This window comes from Loxodonta africana, chromosome 1 (assembly GCF_030014295.1).
Source record: "Loxodonta africana isolate mLoxAfr1 chromosome 1, mLoxAfr1.hap2, whole genome shotgun sequence".
NCBI classification, from domain to species: Eukaryota; Metazoa; Chordata; class Mammalia; order Proboscidea; family Elephantidae; genus Loxodonta; species Loxodonta africana.
Window position 1 is genome coordinate 61,246,929 of NC_087342.1, and position 17,402 is coordinate 61,264,330.

Genomic DNA, 17,402 nt, shown 5'->3' on the forward strand with positions numbered 1-17,402 from the left:
TTGGACACCCTAACTCACCCTTCAGCTAAAGATTAGACATGCCTATAAAACAAACAGTTTAACACATGTGAGGAACGTGTTTCTTAGTTCAATCAAGTATACGACACAAATGGGCAACACTTGCCTGAAACAAAGATGAGAAGGCAGGAAGAGACAGGAAAACTGAACAAACGGACACGGGGAACCTGGGGTGGAGAGAGAAAGGGGAGGAGTACCAACACATTGTGGGGAATTGCAAACAATGTCACGAAACACTTTGTGTATAAATTTTTGAATGAGAAACTAATTTGCACTATGAATTTTCACCTAAAGCATAATAAAATTAAAAATACCCTTCTTGGAAACAAAAAGGCTATTAAACATTTTAAAGTTCTGAATTTAGATTTGAACCAAGCAGAAGTTCAGCAAATTAAAATGGGCACCAAATAACTGTGCATTCAAATTCAAGAATAAAACTACCAAATGCTGTTCCAAGAACTCTATGGACCACATTGGGGGGAAAAAAAATCCAGTAAAAACGATACAGGAAAATAATCCAAAGAAATTATGAAAACAGACCAATGAAATTTTTGCTTTGGCATCTATTTCCAAGAGCTCCATCAATGAACACTGTTTAGGAACTTACCAAGGAAAGTACAAGCAGAAAAGGTTGCCTGTGTTTATTTTCCACTTTTTAAGAAGGCTTGTAAATTTATATGCAAATTTGGCATGATTCCCAGCTCCGGGCAAGAAGCAGGGTACCTTCTGTATGTCTTGCGTTCAGAGACTCTGCCATTCATTTAGGAGTTATCTAAATCACTTATAGGCATCCTATTGAATTTGCCTTCTAATGGATAATCATTAACCTTTATTAAAAAAAAGTTCCTGTCTATTAATACCAGGTACTTCATTATCAGTTAAGACTACAACAAAAAGTATTTCATAATTTTTTATTGATGGCATTTATCCCATGGTTTAACATGTTAATTATACTGTAATAAACATGGCTTTAATATTAAACTTTTCCTTATTATCCAAAGTCACCACAGTCCATTTCAGTAAATATAAAAATATATGCTTAATACTTTGTACAATACTGGTTTTTGGTCCAAACAAAACTGGATCAGAAAAGCCAATAAATTTACTTTAAGAATCCCCAATTTTTTTTTTATTTTTTTAAAGATTTCCAAATGGATTTAGGCAACTTTGAATAATGGGATTTACATAATAAAATCTGAGACAAGACTAAACAAACAACAAAAAAAATTTCTAACACAAAATTAAAATTTCAAGTTCACAGATTTATGTTATGTCAAAAAAGTACAGAAACAAAATTGTATTTACACAAATTTCATAATAAAATAATGAAAAAGGCAAGACAGGTGATAGTCATAAGAATGAAAATATAGAAATAGCATATAATTATTAAATGGAGAACTAGATCTAACAAGTCCTTAGCATGGACCATTCTTTAATCAGGCTTCCTCTATCAGAAAATTTTAGTGCACAATACACCCAACTCACTCACTTCACACATACACCAGCACAAACAGCATAGAAATCATTCATTTCAACATCCTCTAATCTATACAGAATTCCTCAGATATAATTACAATTTCAACGCGTTCTATAAACGCATACCAACGCACATAGTGGTGCAGACGAAGAGGTTCTATACAAAGCCATTCACCGGGAGGGCTCTACTCCTGGGTACAGCCAGACCATGCCAAATCAGTGAATAATTGGCTAGATCATAAAATATTTTTGCTGAAGAATCAGTCACCAGGCTAGCTAATATTTTAAAAAAGGGGTGGGGGTGGGGTGAGGGTGGGAGCTTCTGTAAAGAAAGAGAAAGGAGGAAAGTTCCAAAATTAAAGATGTCCTTAGGCAGATTTGACTTCAGATAACCCCAGCATGTAGTACAATCCAGTATCTGAAAGCAGGGCACCAGCTGTTGGTAAAACTGTTGTGTATAACACCTTTGTGACCTTTATTTCCTACGTCTAACAGCAGTCTTTATCTTGCGACCAGAAACTGGAGTTCCAGAAGAAGAGAAGACATTTTTCCCATTTGACCTGTGAAAAATAAAAACTTCATGTGATATGATGCCCAGAGAAACATTTCAAAATCATCATAAAACACTAAATGTGACCAGCAACAGGGAAAACTCATGGTGTCAGTGTAAACACATTTCCTGCTGTACCTTGCACACACAAATTACTGCTGTTTTTCTCAGGCTATCATCCTCCAAAACTGTTTAACATGGCAAATTGGTGTGGGAGAACATATTTAACTTTACCCAAACTAAACCAAACACTTCAGTGATTTTAAAAAACAAAATACACATGCAAGCATGCACATGCCCTTATGCTAAATTCTTCATTTCAACAAAAAGTTCGTTTTCTTACCCCACTGTAAATCCTGCTGAAGGCTGGCTAAATGGGAATCCCCCTGAGCCTGAAGGCTGGGCTGAGGCTGCAGGTGTGCTGGCATTCGCACCAAATGTGAACACTCCTGATGGATTGTTGTTTGTGAAGTTGAAATTTGTAGTGCTGCTGCCAAACTGGAAACCCGAACCTACAATATTCAGAGAAGAAGTACTTCAAAATGTTGTTTCATTAAGGCAAAAATGACTCTATTAATGACTCTGATCTTTACATACAAAAACACTACGAGGGGTAAGCTCTCTATAGTCACTTAGAGAAAACTAAAATCCATCATCTCCATTGGTACACAGTACATACATGATATGCCCCGCAAGTGACACAACTTACCAGTGACCAAGGAAAGGCGGGAAAGTGGTCTTTTGGTTAAAGGTAGCAGAATAAACAAACACCTTAGCTCTATCTTCTTCAGAACAGCAAAATAACAAGACCCACTGCCATCGAGTTGATTCCAACTCAGAGCTACCCTGTAGGACAGAGCAGAACTGCCCTATAGGGTTTCCAAGGCTGTAATCTTTACAGACGCAGACTGCCACCTTTCTCCCACAGAGCGGCTAGTGGGTTTGCACTATCGATCTTTTAGTTAGCAGCTGAATGTTTAATCACTGTGCCACCAGAGCTCCTTCTTCTTTAGAAATCACATTAAAATAAAAGTAAAGGGACTTTTACAAAGATTGGGGAGAAAAGACATGGTAGCAAAAGTTTAGAAGCTGGAAGGCTGACTGGGGTTGAACACTAAACTAGCAACACGGGCAGCACAGAAGCAACTTCCATTTACATTACATACCCTGAAATTTTAGGATCTGGGTACCTGTGGAAGTTGGCATGAAAGTAGGACTAAAAGAAGGAAAGATAGGTAGGATATCTGTTTAAGAAGCAGATACCCAGATCAAGCCCCACGCAATACCAAACAAGATGGTAACGCTTCCCCATCCACCCCAGAAGTTTAGTCTCTAGAGAGCTATCTGGCTTGGGTGACACCACACAGAGCTATGGGCAAGGATATCTTACTGAAAAAAGGGAGACTAAAAGTAGCTGATATAAGGAATATTGAGATCTCCAGCCTTCCTCACAACTCAGCTCCCAGAACACTGGCAACCAGGCAGGAGACTGGACCCATCTTCTCTAGGGAATTTAACAGGCTAAGAGGAAAGACCTAAAGACACCAACATGCAGGTTTTCCCAAGTAAACAGTCCAGCCAGATAACTCTACAATGACATTCAAGATCTAAGCCCAATCCATGTACAAAGAATTTTCAAGAGGTATTTAGGTATCCTATTCATAAAAATACGAACAGATAGCTAAGGATCACCAGATATTTGAGGGAAGTATTTAATAAACACTAATGTCAAAATAATAATAGAAAAAATCAATTTGGAGAAAACTAAGCAAGGAAGTAAAAACTTAAAAAAATCATTAATATCCTCAGAGATTAGTAAACAACACTACACTCATGATACAAACCAGGGTCACGTAAAAAAGAAACACCCTGAGAACAAAAAAAGAGCATTTGGAAATTAAAAAACATCTAACAGAACAAGAAAAACTTCAACAGAAGGGGCAGTAAATTATAAACTGAAAAAACCTCCCCATAAAGTACAAGACAAGCGAGAACGAAGGTGCAAATAGACAGTAAGTCAGAATACTAATTCTGGAGATAAAATATCCAAATATGTTTGCCGGAAAAAAAGGAAGTTTAAAAAGAGAGGGAAAATCTTCAATGGACCCACACCAAGGCACACCACCCTGGCATTTCAGCACACTGGAGACAAAGGAACACATTCTAACAAGAAGAAACCAGTCAGCCAATGTCATAAAACAGTATGTGCATTAACTGTTTAATGAGAAACTAATTTGCTCTGTACACCCTCATCTAAAAGCACAATAAATAAATAAAAGCAAAGATCAGGAAAGAGACTTCCAGGGCAACTGTGAGAACCAGAAAGTCCACAATGGAAACTTATAAAGATTATTTCCAAGCTAAAAATATATATTGAACCAAAAATCTTAATCAAACGTAGAGACAGATTACCGTCCTCCCAGAAATGCAAGCTCTCAAAATCTTCTTCCCTGTACCCTTACCCCAGAAATCACTGGGAGAAGTGCTCTATCAAAACAAGAGAGTTGAAGTAGGGACACGAACAAATACTTGTACACTAATGTTCACTGCAGCACTATTCACAATAGCTAAAAGGTAAAAAACTAAACTAAAATGTCCATCAACACATAAACAAATTGTGCAATATGCATATAATGGAATACTATTCAGCCATAAAGAGAAATGAAGTTCTGATATGTGCTATGACATGAATGAACTTGAACACGTTATGCTGAGCAAAAAAACCAGACACTAAAGGACAAATATTCAGGGGCTTTTAACTGGTTGTGCCCAGTTCAGTCATGGCCAAGGAAGCGTCACTAGAATGCAACTGAATTTTTAATGTTATGGTGTAATTGGAAAGATAGCCAGAACAAGAAAAATTATGGGTCGAAGCCCCTGCTAGAGACTTAATCTCTCTTAGAAAACACGGGCAGCGATGGGCTGCATAGCAACCCATCAGATCCTGGGCAGTCTGAAGCAGCACTGCCCTATTCAAAGATGGCAGCACCCCGCTCAAAGGTGGTGGCCAATCGCACCACTTTGAATGTGTGTTGCTCTCCTACAGTTCTGGCAATAATCCAATCTCACTCATCAGGCTTCTGAAAGGGCTCACTACACCTCTTATGAGTCCCTCATCTTAGAGCTTTGACCCATAATTTTTCCCATTCTGGGTACCATGCCAAATCTGCCAAAATGTAAAACCCTGGGTCTGTTCCTGTTTCACTTTGTTGGCCATGAATGAACTGGTTTAAACCAGTTCAAAGCCCTACAAGTATTATAGGAAATATCTAGAATGGACAAATGCATAGTAATAAAACTTTATTAGGACTGGAGGGAGAGGAAAAGGGGGAAGTTATTGCTTAAGGGGCACTGAGTCTCTGTTAAGGGTGATAAAACCTGGAAATGTAAAGTGGTGATGGTTGTACAACATGGTGAGCATACTTAATATTACTGAATTGTACACTTAAAAATGGATAAAATGATAAATGTTTTGTTCTATACATATTTACCAAAAAAAAAAAAAAAGGTGAAAACTACAAAGGAAGACATGACATTGAGGAAACAAAGTTTCCTTTAAGAAAAAGCTGAAAAGGATCTCCAAGATCAGTAGGAGGAGACAGTTAAAAGACCCTATGAGAAATTTCTTTCAGGCACTGAAAAACAGCTAATATATTTGAACATATTCAGAAAATATTTGTACAAATGAGAGAAGAATTAAAGTTTGAATTAGAAATAAGTAAAAAAAAAAAACTGTTAACAAAGAGAGGAATCATTAACGCCAGAGAAGACAAAAATTTGACGTTGGATGATACGTCTAACCAACTCCACACCAGAAAGGGGACAGAAAAAGAACGAAAACAGAGAACACTGTCAGTCTCTTGAAATTCTACAGGCAGGAAACAGGCCAAAGGAGCTACATGTTATCTTCCAAGAAAAGAACCATCCCAGAAGCAGCTCAGAGATCAGTAGAACTGTTGTTGGAAGGAGCACAGGGCTGCCTCGGTTTCAAAAGGTGAAGTCACCGTCTCCCAGGTCTCAAAGTGTGGAACCACAGTCTTTGGGTTTTCAAGGGGTGGGGCTGCAGCCTCTTGAGTTTCAAGGGTGGGGCAACAGCCTCCTACGTTTTGAACAGTCAGATCTTCACCAACTCAGCTCCAGAGTGTGGAGCTGCCATTCACCAGTGCCAGGGGATGGGGCCACCACCCAAAGCTGAAAGGGCAGGGCTACCACGTCCAAGGGGCAGAAGAACGGGGTCTGCTGGGGCCAAGGGGGTGGGGTTGCCACTCACATAGACTAGGAGAATAGGGCTGCCCACAGCCAAGAGAGCAGAGTTGCCACCCCAGTGGGCCTGGAAGGTGGGGCTGAAGAATCGAGGGCACTCCACTCAGAACCCAGAAAGCATGGCCAACACCCGGAGTCTGGAGGGCAGGGACTTTGCCCAGAAGGTCTCAGAGTACAGGGGATTTGTTTCAAGCCTTTAGAGGTAATATAATTTGTTCTGTTGGATTTGGGGCTTGCTTGGTGCCTGAATATCCCTCCTTTCCCTCCAATTTCTGCCTTTTGTAATGGAAATGTCTACCTTGTGCCTGTTCTGCCATTGTACTTTGGAAGCAGATAATTTGTAGTCTAGATTTCACAGGTTCACAGATGAAGAGGAATTTTCCCCCAGGATAGAATATGCCTAAAGTTTCACCCATATTTGATTTAGATCCTTCAGAAGATGGAATTATGGACTTGGAGCTGATTTAAAACTTCTGTGATGATGTGATGGGGTGAATGTGTTTTGCATGTGGCAAGAACATAAATTTTGGGGGCCAAAGGGTGGAATGTTATAGATTAAATTACGTCCCCTGCCAAAAAACAAACATATGCACTAACATGGAAAAGTGCTCAAGATAACACTGTTAAGTGAAAATGGAAATTACAGACCAATATGTACAGTATGAGCCCTAAAATTGTGTGTGTGTGCACGTGCTTGTGCACGCGTAAGTCAGGAAAAGGCAGTAAGTAATCATACCACTCACTTAACAGTGGCTGTTTCTGGGGGTGGGGAAGGGGGTTCTCATGTTGTCCTTTCTATAATACCAAAAAAATAAGTGGTGGGATTATGGATGATTCTGACTTTCTTTTTGGTGTTTTTCATATTAAAAGTATAAGTAAATATATAAATAAATAAACACACAGCAAAACAAAAAATTTGGTATTGGATCAGAATACCGATCTAGCCACACAGGAGACTGGAGAGAAATTTTACCTGTGTGAAAGAAAGCTAAACTCTGGAATTCTATATTGAAAAAACCAATAAATCCTGCATTAAGTGGTTAATATGTGTCACAAAACAGAGGTAATTTGCCACATACTCTAAATGGCAAAGGGCTCATACCCAGAATACATAAAGAACTCCTACAAATCAATAAGCAAAAGCCAAACAACCTAACAGAAAAGCCGCCCCAAAAACCCAACTAGAGTCTCATACTATGGTGGCAGGACATAAGCTAGCACAACCCATCATACTTCTGAAGTCTAAGATCTGCATGCCCTTTACCTCAGCAACCTCATTCCAGGGTATATGCCCTAGAAAAACATACATATGTGCACCAAGACACATATACAAGAGTGAACAGAGCAGCATTTTGTCATTGCCCAAAGCAACTCAAACATCTGCCAACAGAAATCGATTAACTGTGGTATGTACATACAATGATTTACTCTACAGCAATGAAAATGAACAAACTGGATGTAGTAACACGGATATACCTTACAAACCTAAGAAGGAATGAAAGAAGCAAAACGCAAATAGTGAGATCCCATTTATATAGTCAAAAGTCAAACTATTTTTTTAGAGATGCATATGCAATTAGTTAAATTTTAAATAAAACCCAAGAAACCTATTATCATAAAAGCCAAGAACAGTGGTCACTGTTGAAGTGGGGAAAGGAAAGAGGAACTGGTCACATGAGGAGCTTCCAGGCAGCAGTTACACAAGTATATGCATGAACAGCCAACAGAAAATGACATGAGACAACTCAACTCAACTGATCGAAATCTAGGCTAGAGAGCCCCAGTATTCAGAGTCGGGGAGAAATGGGACTCACCTTACGTACCTAAGCTAAAAAGTGAGAAAGAACTGCATTTAAACACAGTCTTTAATAAAGGTTGTAACTGTGTGAAAGATGGGAATGTTGTTTATACTTAAGTCTAAACATACACCTCCCTAGTCTAAGTAATAGGGCCGCTATGAACGGCACCTAACAACAATGACAACAGTCTAAGAGACAATAAAAAAAGATACGTTTCAAAATTAAAGGAAAAAGAATTTTTTTTAAGACACAGAACCTAAGTACAGACACAAACTACCTTACCATACACACTTACTAGAATTCGGAGCTGCTCCAGAGCCAAATGCAGGCTGGCTAGGCTGCTGTCCAAACACAGGAGGCTGGCTACTGCTTGACACTGTCCCAAAAGTAGGCGCTGCAGGCTGAGAACCAGCTGAAAATAATGCTGTCGAGGAAGATATAGATCCAAAGCCCGGGAGATTAGGTTGGCTGGCACCTTGACTTTGCCCAAACGTTGGGGTCTGACTAGCACCAAATGCTGGACTGGCAGATGGTGTTGAAGAAGGTCCAGAGCCAAATAAAAATGAGGATCCTGGAGGCCCAAACAAACACATCAATCACCGTGATTGTACAGTGAGATAATCCTCAAGAAACTTCTATAACCTCAAGAACAAACTTAAAGCTCATTTTCAGACTTTTACCTTGCTAAACTAATTACATCAAGATTAAGATAAGTTTTGAATAATGATTAAGCAAACAGTTCTACCATTTATTTCATGAAGCATGTAGAATCCATATAAACAGAAATTTCAATTAACATGACTTTCCACCTTTACAGTCAAGAATTTTTGCATAAAGGGATATATCTAAGACAAATGCCAACCAGAAATTTAACATGTTGCAGAAACTGACCAATGTTGAATATATGTGTATACCGCATTTTTACATATTTTACATCTTGCTGTAAAAAAAAAAAAAAAATTAGCATAGCACACTTACGAAAATACCTCCTGGGGGGAGGGCACAGTTGGCAAACAAACTTAGGAAGTGTGCGTTATTTGTGTAAAAATACAGTACTGTCTAATGAGGGATGATGTCTAATAAAATAATCTCAAGTGTGTGGTTATTTACAAGTTACTATTCAGAAAAGAAAAAAAATTTTTTTTTTTTTTTGGAAAAATTAATTTTACACTCTTCCCAAAATTAGAAAAATTGCTTTCAAGAGTGAAATACTAAATGTACAAAATGTATATTTCATGCATTGACAAATTAGAACATGCCTGGTATAGGTGATCTGAAGGCACCCAGGCCAATTGTGATAACCTGCTACATTATTTGCTAACAGTTGAAAATGCTTATAATTAAAACCAATCAAACAACAACATAATTTTTTTTTTTTTTTTTAATGTACCTGCAGAGCTCGATGTGGTTGTAGCTCCAAAGCTGAATCCAGAGGTTGCTGTAGTACTACTGCTGGCTCCTGGACCAAAGACAAATGGGGTGACAGCTGTAGCTGTGCTAGATGTGGTTGCTGGTTTGCTATCCTGAGAAAATAGCAAAGACTGAGATGTACTGGATTCAGCAGAATTACCAAAGGCAGAGCTGCTCACAGGATTGCTGGCCTGTCCAAACACAAAGGCAGCCCCAGGTGCACTGGAGGAAGAGGTGGAACTACCAAATATAACTCCACTAGCCGAAGTGGCTGGTGTACTTGAGTTAGAGGAATTGTTGTTCAAGAAACTGAAAACTTGCTTTGCTGCTCCTTGATCTGTAAGACAAATTAAGAAACAAACCAAAATCCTTAAGAATAATCTCAGAAAGCATTTTTTTCCTGCCCTATAATTGAAGAATTTAGAAAACAGAATAGTAAATATTTCCTAGAGATTCATTAACCAGATGGCCATCTGTTATATTACATTTTGGCAGTCAGATATACACATCTTTTCTTTTACAGCTTCTGGATTTTCTGTCTTTCATTGGAAGGACTTCAGCATTCAGATTAATAAATACAAAAACATCCCTCAAATCCAAATCTACCTGGATGCTGTATTTGGATAGCAAGTTTGGATGCTGGGAAATAGATAACACTTTTATAAATTTGACATTTTTAAAAATTACTTATGTGCAATCTGTGTTACAGTATGTAGGTTTCTAACTTTACTTTATCCACATGGATGGACAATTTTTTCTGCAGCATTTATTGACTAGTGAATCCCTGTGGCCACTGATTTGCAAGGCTGCCTTTATGATATCCTAAATTTCCAAACATACATGCATTTGTTTCCTCTGCTACTGTCACGAGGCTACTGTAGCTTTATAGCACGTTCTGATACTGGTAGGGCAAGCCTACCTGTGTGCTTGCCCTTCTCCCTAAAATTTATTGTTTATTTTCCCTTCTGTGTGAATTTTAGAATCAGCTCAGCTTGTCAAGCTCCACCAAAATTCTTCTAAGATCTTAAGTGATATGGGTACGGGGAGGGGAAAAATAATCTCGCCCTGGAACAAGTAAAAGTATGTCCTTCGTGTTCTTTTAATTACTCAGCATGCTATAGGTTCTGTTGTTGTTCTAAAGTACAAATTAGAAATGTTAGAAAATACAAATGAGCTATGCTGTACATCTACTTCTTGCTGGTTTGGGGAAAAACAATGGATTTTTGTATGGCGATCCTGAATCCAGCTACCTTAATCAAGAGTTTTTATTGTTCCAAATAATGTCTCCGTTCCAATATTGCCTACTAGACACAGCTGGTCAGTGTGCTGAGAACATTTGTACCATTTACAGAAAACAGAGCACGTTGACTCACTTTCAAGTCAGAGTTAGCTAAAGGGAGGTTGGTTAAGAAAATGCCTACTTTGATGGAAACAGTCTAGTGAGTCCATGCTTAAACTTAATTAGATACTATCTTGGTTTTTGTTCCTTTTTAAACACTATATAATTTTAGTTTTAATTTTCTTCAAAGGATTTTTTTTTTTTTTAATTTAAAGTAAAAATTCAATAGACAAAAACTGCTTATACCTATTTGTTGAACTCCACAGTTTTGTTTTATTTTTCCTGGTTAACTTTTCATTTTGCTTGAGTGCTTCCAACTTACTCAAAAGTGTTCATGGGTGTTCAAATTTGATTCTTTGCATGTCTGAAAACATATTTTGCCCTTATCTTTGAACAAATTTGGCTGATTATGGAATTCTAGGTTCAAAATTATTTATACTTTGAGGACACTCCCTTATTGTTTTTAGCATTTGATGTTGCAAATTAGAAGTGTGATGCTAACCTGTACCTGTTTATTGGTGGCAAACAGTTTTTCTGTCTCTGGAAGCATTCAGGATTTTAGCTTTGGTGTCACTTGTCTCTCTCAGAAAGCAGGTCATTTCCATTTTTAAGACCAATGTCTTTGTTTACATCTACGAAACTTTCTCACTTCTTTGATTTTCTTCTGTACTCTTCTCATCTGCTAAGCACTCCTATTCCAATAGAACTTTTCACTCTAACCTGCAGCAATCTATTTATACCTTTACACTGTGGTCCGGGAAATTCCAGTTCACTAATCTGATTATCAGTTCACAAAATGATTTTTATTTCACCAATCACACTTTTAACTTTTAAGAATTCCATGTCATTTTTTCCTTCAGGATTTGCATTTTCATCACCTGTTTTCTCAGGGATTAATTATATTTGTTGTCTATGTTCCTAAAATGTCTGATGATGACTCAGTATCTGCATATATTTGTAAATGAAGGACTTTATATGTAAAGATTATAACAGAAAATATTCCATGAACTTATTTTAAGAAACGCTATATAGTTGGACAGAATATGCCAATTCTGATTATAAATGCCCAAGATAAGGAAGAAAGACATGAATAAAAGTGCAATATTGTGGGCTTCCCATTACAGCTATGTCTCCCAAAATTTTATCTGTAGATAACATCATCAGAATCATGGGTGTGTGTGTGTGTGTGTGTGTGTGTGTGTGTGTGTGTGTGTGTGTGTGTGTGTAAAACCAAACCTGTTGCCATCGGCCATCAAGCCGATTCCTACTTATAGCGAACCTATAGGACAGAGAACCTACAGGACAGCACTGGGTTTTTTTTGGGTATAGGACAGAGTAGAACCGCCCCACAGAGTTTCCAAGGAGTGCCTAGTGGACTCGGACTGCCAACCTTTTGGTTAGCAGCCGCACCACTTAACCACTATGCCACCAGTGTTTCCTGTGTGTGGAGCAGTTAAAAATGAAAATCCTAGCTACTTCCAAGAGTTTTCTGTTTTGGGGGCTCTCTGAACTATGTTCAGTGTAAACCATTCCATGACTTGCAACACTGTCAGGATATCAAATAATACCTTGGGAAAAAAAAAAAACTGTAATACTTACCAGCTGTAGTACTGGTTTGAGCTCCAAAAGCAAAAGTGGCCTTTGTTGGCTGTTCAGATTCCTTCTCAGATGGTTTTGTCATACCAAAACTAAATGTGGACTTGGAAGCACTCTCATCTTTGGTTTGCTCTGAATTTCCAAAGGCGAACATTGGTTGACACTTTGGCTCTTCGTTGTCAGCTTTCCTCCCAAACACTAGGGAAGTAGAAGTGACGGGCTCTTGCTGTTTCTCCTCTGTCCTTCCCAAAACAAACACTGAGGCAGATGGCAGAGAGGCATGTTCCATAGTGCCAAAGGTGAACCCTCCCTTGGTGGCAGGCATTTCTTCTTTTTTTGCTTCTGATGTCTTACATGTGAAAGGAGCCACTGAAACACTCTTGGTTTCTATGGTTCCAAAGCTGAAGCTGCTCTTGTTCTCAGAGGTCACTGCAGTATTAGTGGCAGCAGGGGTAGGGTTAATAATACCTGTACCAAAGCTAAAGCCTGCAGATGAAGATTTAGGGGCTTCCTCATTCTTTTCTTGCTGCCCAAGATTAGACACTCCAAATTGAAATGGAGCTAAAGGAGTTGAACTGCTTAAGCCAGAAGAAAGTCCAAACTTAAAGTTATTATCATTCTTACTGTCTTTTTTATCATCTTCAGGTTTAGGGTCAGATGAAACTCCAAATTTAAAATCTCCTATTGGTTTAGAAAACTTAAAGCCTCCACTCATGGGATTTGTAGACTCAGAATCTGATGACACACCTATCTTAAAGCCTCCTTGATCTCCAAATTTAAAATTTCCAGTGTTTGTTAATGTCTGAGAAGGCCCAGAAGAGGATGATGGAATACCAAATTTGAAGGATGAAGCTGCTGGGTTCGAAGAAGAGGAAGGTGTGCCAAAGCCTTCAAAAATACAAAAGACAGTGAATTAATGTTCTTAGCCTCTCAAATAAAACGTAAACCTTGAAAGCCAAAGCTACATAGGAATAACTTTGAAAGGCTTTACTCTGAAGAGTACTAGCAACGACAGTATTAGAAACACATCTCCATGCTCACAACTATACCGACACGACACTTTTCATCTATCAGACTAGCAGAGATCAAAAAGTTTGATAAGACTGAGCATAACAGGCACTTTCATACATTGCAGATGGATGCGTTAACGAGCACAAAACTGATGGGGAGCAGTTTGGCAAATTACAAACACAACATACTCTTTGACCAAGCTACTCTATAGCTGGGATTTTGTTTTAAAGACATACTCACAGACATGGAAAATGCTCTATCGATCCAGGCAGTTGTGAACAAAGAATGAAGAATGGGGATATGCCTAATATAACACGTGATAAAATTAGGGGGCCGAAGGACAGCATGGCATACAACCTTTTCTAACAAGGTAGAAGGTGTTAAGAATATTCAGAATAAGAATGTATTCACTTAAACCAAAAACCAAACCCGTTGCTGTCAAGTCAATTCCGACTCATAGTGGCCCTATACGACAGGATAGAGCTGCCCCATAGAGTTTCTAAGGAGTGTCTGGTGGATTTGAACTGCCGACCTTTTGGTTAGCAGCTGTAGCTCTTAACCACTACACCACCACGGTTTCCATATTTGCTTAGGATTCGTGTAAAGAAACTTTGAAATATTTACAAGAAACAACAGCTATATTACCTCCGATGGGAGAGGAATGATGGAAAATAAACTAAAGGGGATAAGAGGTAAGACTTTTTCACTGTGAACCTTTTCATAAAAATCTTGCAAATAAATCGTGTTTACTCAAGCATTTAAAAAAACAAAAACTGCTAGCATCAGAAAGCCAGAAAAATTTCATGAGTCAAAGTAATATTTAAAAAGATATACAGCACTATACTGACAAGCTCAGTCTTGGTTATGTAATGCATTTCTGTTGCTGAAGAAACTAGAAATGAAGCATTTGATTGACTGGCCCCAAACAGAAGTCATTAAACAGGTGTCAAGATAGGTGTGCATGATTCTGCTTTAAACAAAAAAACTTGCCGTTGATTCTGACTCATAGTGACCCTATGTATAGAACTGCCCACAGGGTTTCCAAAGAGCGGCTGACGGATTTGAACTGCTGGCCTTTTGGTTTGCAGCTGTAGCTCTTAATCGCTGCACCACCAGATCTTAGTCACATATAAACAAAGACGAATCACAAGACCAGCTTTGCAAGCCTCATCCTTAATTTTCTCCTTTAATAATTAGCCACCCCAAATCTTCCCCAAAGAGAAACTTAGTTGAAAAATGGTATCAGAATCTTAGAAGCAACGGCAATCCACATACTCTCTAAAATACATTAAGTGATAACAAACTTAAGACAGAAAGCTAAAAGTAAAGGTGCCAAAGACAAGAAGTAACCAGTTATCATCTCTCCCTCTAGGAGGTTTGCTGGACAGATTTAAAGGTATGGGATATGGCATAACTGCACTACAGGTTGAGGACCTGGAAAAAGGACCATGAGGTAACAGCTACAGGAAGAATTAAAATGAACTGGAAAGCACAGTGGTCTTCTAGAACACTAACGCGGTGTTTCCCCAACTGCCAACTGTATTCCATTAGTCATGTAATTAGCTTGGTAGGCTGCAACCATCATTTTTCTTTTGAAATGTGTACCTGATTAGAATAATTCATACTGGCATATGAAGACTTGAAAAATTTGGCCTCCAGATACTTTAGTATTAATTACTCTGAGAGATTCTTCCTTTATATTTACACAGCAAAATGCTAACAGTTCTTTTTCTGGGATGGGATCTAGGAAACCAAAGCACAAGACCTGCTTACTTACAATAGGATCCTACGAGTAAAAATTCCCAGTCAGGTAAGCCAGGGGATTCACTAGTACTGAAGTGTTAACAATTAAAAACAAATGGAACTCTCTCTCTCTAAGACTTAATAACTCAAGACAGAATTGTTTTTTACCCAGCTGTTAGAAAACTAACTGCTAACCAGAAAATAACCTGAATTTACAGTAATTCAGAGACAGATGTGAGCTTCTTCTGAGATAAGTACTTTATTTTACATGGATATTCAATAGAGAAGGAATTAATAATTAAAAAAATACGGCTATCAGTAAATATTTCACTTTAAAATGGCATTAGAAGGAGGCCTTTACCATCACCTTACCTTTAAACTCAGATTTTGTGCCTGGCTTTGCACTTTCACACGCTATACATTTGGTAGAATCGGCTTCATTTTGTACTAGGCATATGTCACAGTCCCAGCTTCCCTCAGGTTTCTTGAACTTGTCTAATCCTAGAGAGCCTCCAGAAGACAGAGACACAGGTGCTGTGCTGCTACTGGAAGTAGGTACTGAGCTTCCTAAAAAATAATGTGGAAACGTATGAGAATTTTAATTTACATTATGTCAATTTCTTAATAAAAATTAAGCATTCAATTTGTATGAGTCTTTCCTATCAAGACACGGAAAATGTATATTACATTGTTAAAAACAAGACATCTGGGGTTCCTTTTAACCTTATAAATGAACAACTCACACTCAACTTGCTCAGTGGTGAGCTTCTTCTTAACCCCCCATATGTATGTGTATATATATGCTCAGCCATCAGAGATGCAAATCAAAATAACAATGAGATACAATTTGACTCCCACTAGGACGACTAAAAAGGAAAATAACAAATGTTGGCAAGGATGTGGGGAAACTGGAACCCTTGGTTCACTGCTGGTGGGCATGCAAAACGGTATAACCACTGTGGAAAACAGTGTGGTGGTTCCTCAAAAAACCGAAAATAAACTACCATATGACCCTAACCAAAAGGTATCTACATAAATGGAAAAGCACACTCAAGAATAAGTGGACTCGACATTGTGAGAATGTCAATTCCACCCAAAGCTATCTACAAATACAATGCAATCCCAATCCAAATAGCAACAGCATTCTTTAATGAGATGGAAAAACTAATCGTTAACTTTATATGGAAAGGGAACAGGACCCAGATAAATAAAGCACTACTGAAGAATAAAGAATAAAGTAGGACTCACACTACCAGACCTCAGAACCTACCATACAGCTACGGTAGTCAAAACAGCCTGGTACTGGTACAACAATAGAAACATTGACCAATGGAACAGAATTGAGAAGCCAGATGTAAATCCATCCACCTACAGTCACCTAATCTTTGACAAAGGCTCAAGGTCCATTAAGTGGGGAGAAGAGTCTTTAAAAAATGGTGCTGGCAAAACTGGATGTTCATCTATAAAAAAATGAAACAGGACCCATACCTAACACCATATACAAAAACTAATTCAAAATGGATCAAAGACCTAAATATAAAATCAAAAACTAGAACGATCATAGAAGAAAAATAGGATAAACGCTAGAGGCTCTCATACACAGCATTAACAAGATACAACCCATAACTAACAACACACAAACTCCAGAAGATAAGCTAGATAACTGAGATCTTCTAAAAATTAAACACGCTCATCAAAAGACTTCACCAAGAGTAAAAAGAGAACATAGACTGGGAAAAAAATTTTGGCTATGACAAATCTGACAAAGGTCTCATCTCTAAAATCTATACGAAAATCCAACACCTGTACAACAGAAAGACAAATAATCCAATTAAAAAATGGGCAAAGGACAGGAACAGACACTTCACCAAAGAAGACATTCAGGCAGCTAAGAGACACATGAGGAAATGCTTGAGATCATTAGCCATCAGAGAAATCCAAATCAAAACTACAATAAGATATTATCTCACTCTGACATTCCAGGCACTAATCATAAAGAGGCTGTGGGGAGATTGGAACTCTTATGCAGTGCTGGTGGGAATGCAAAACGGTACAACCATTTTGGAGAACGATATGGCGCTTCCTCAAAGAAATAGAAATACCATATGATCCAGCAATCCTACTCCTAGGAGTATATCCTAAAGAAATAAGAGCCTTCATACAAACAGACATAGGCACACCCACATTCACTGCAGCA

At 38.3% G+C, this 17,402-nt stretch overlaps 1 protein-coding gene across 3 annotated transcripts in view; it reads right to left on the minus strand.

The window, feature by feature from the left end:
- Positions 1-915: 915 nt before the first annotated feature.
- NUP153 (nucleoporin 153) overlaps positions 916-17,402 on the minus strand; it is a 75,215-nt gene continuing 58,728 nt past the window's right edge. For all 3 annotated transcript variants that reach the window (XM_003416456.4, XM_010596193.3, XM_023555775.2), the window contains exons 17-22: positions 15,578-15,772; positions 12,455-13,339; positions 9,497-9,853; positions 8,402-8,677; positions 2,388-2,556; positions 916-2,054 (exon numbers count right to left, since the gene is read on the minus strand). In XM_003416456.4, the coding sequence (XP_003416504.2) occupies positions 1,970-2,054; positions 2,388-2,556; positions 8,402-8,677; positions 9,497-9,853; positions 12,455-13,339; positions 15,578-15,772 (1,967 nt within the window). In that variant the 3' untranslated portion in view covers positions 916-1,969. The remainder of the gene's footprint in view (positions 2,055-2,387; positions 2,557-8,401; positions 8,678-9,496; positions 9,854-12,454; positions 13,340-15,577; positions 15,773-17,402) is intronic.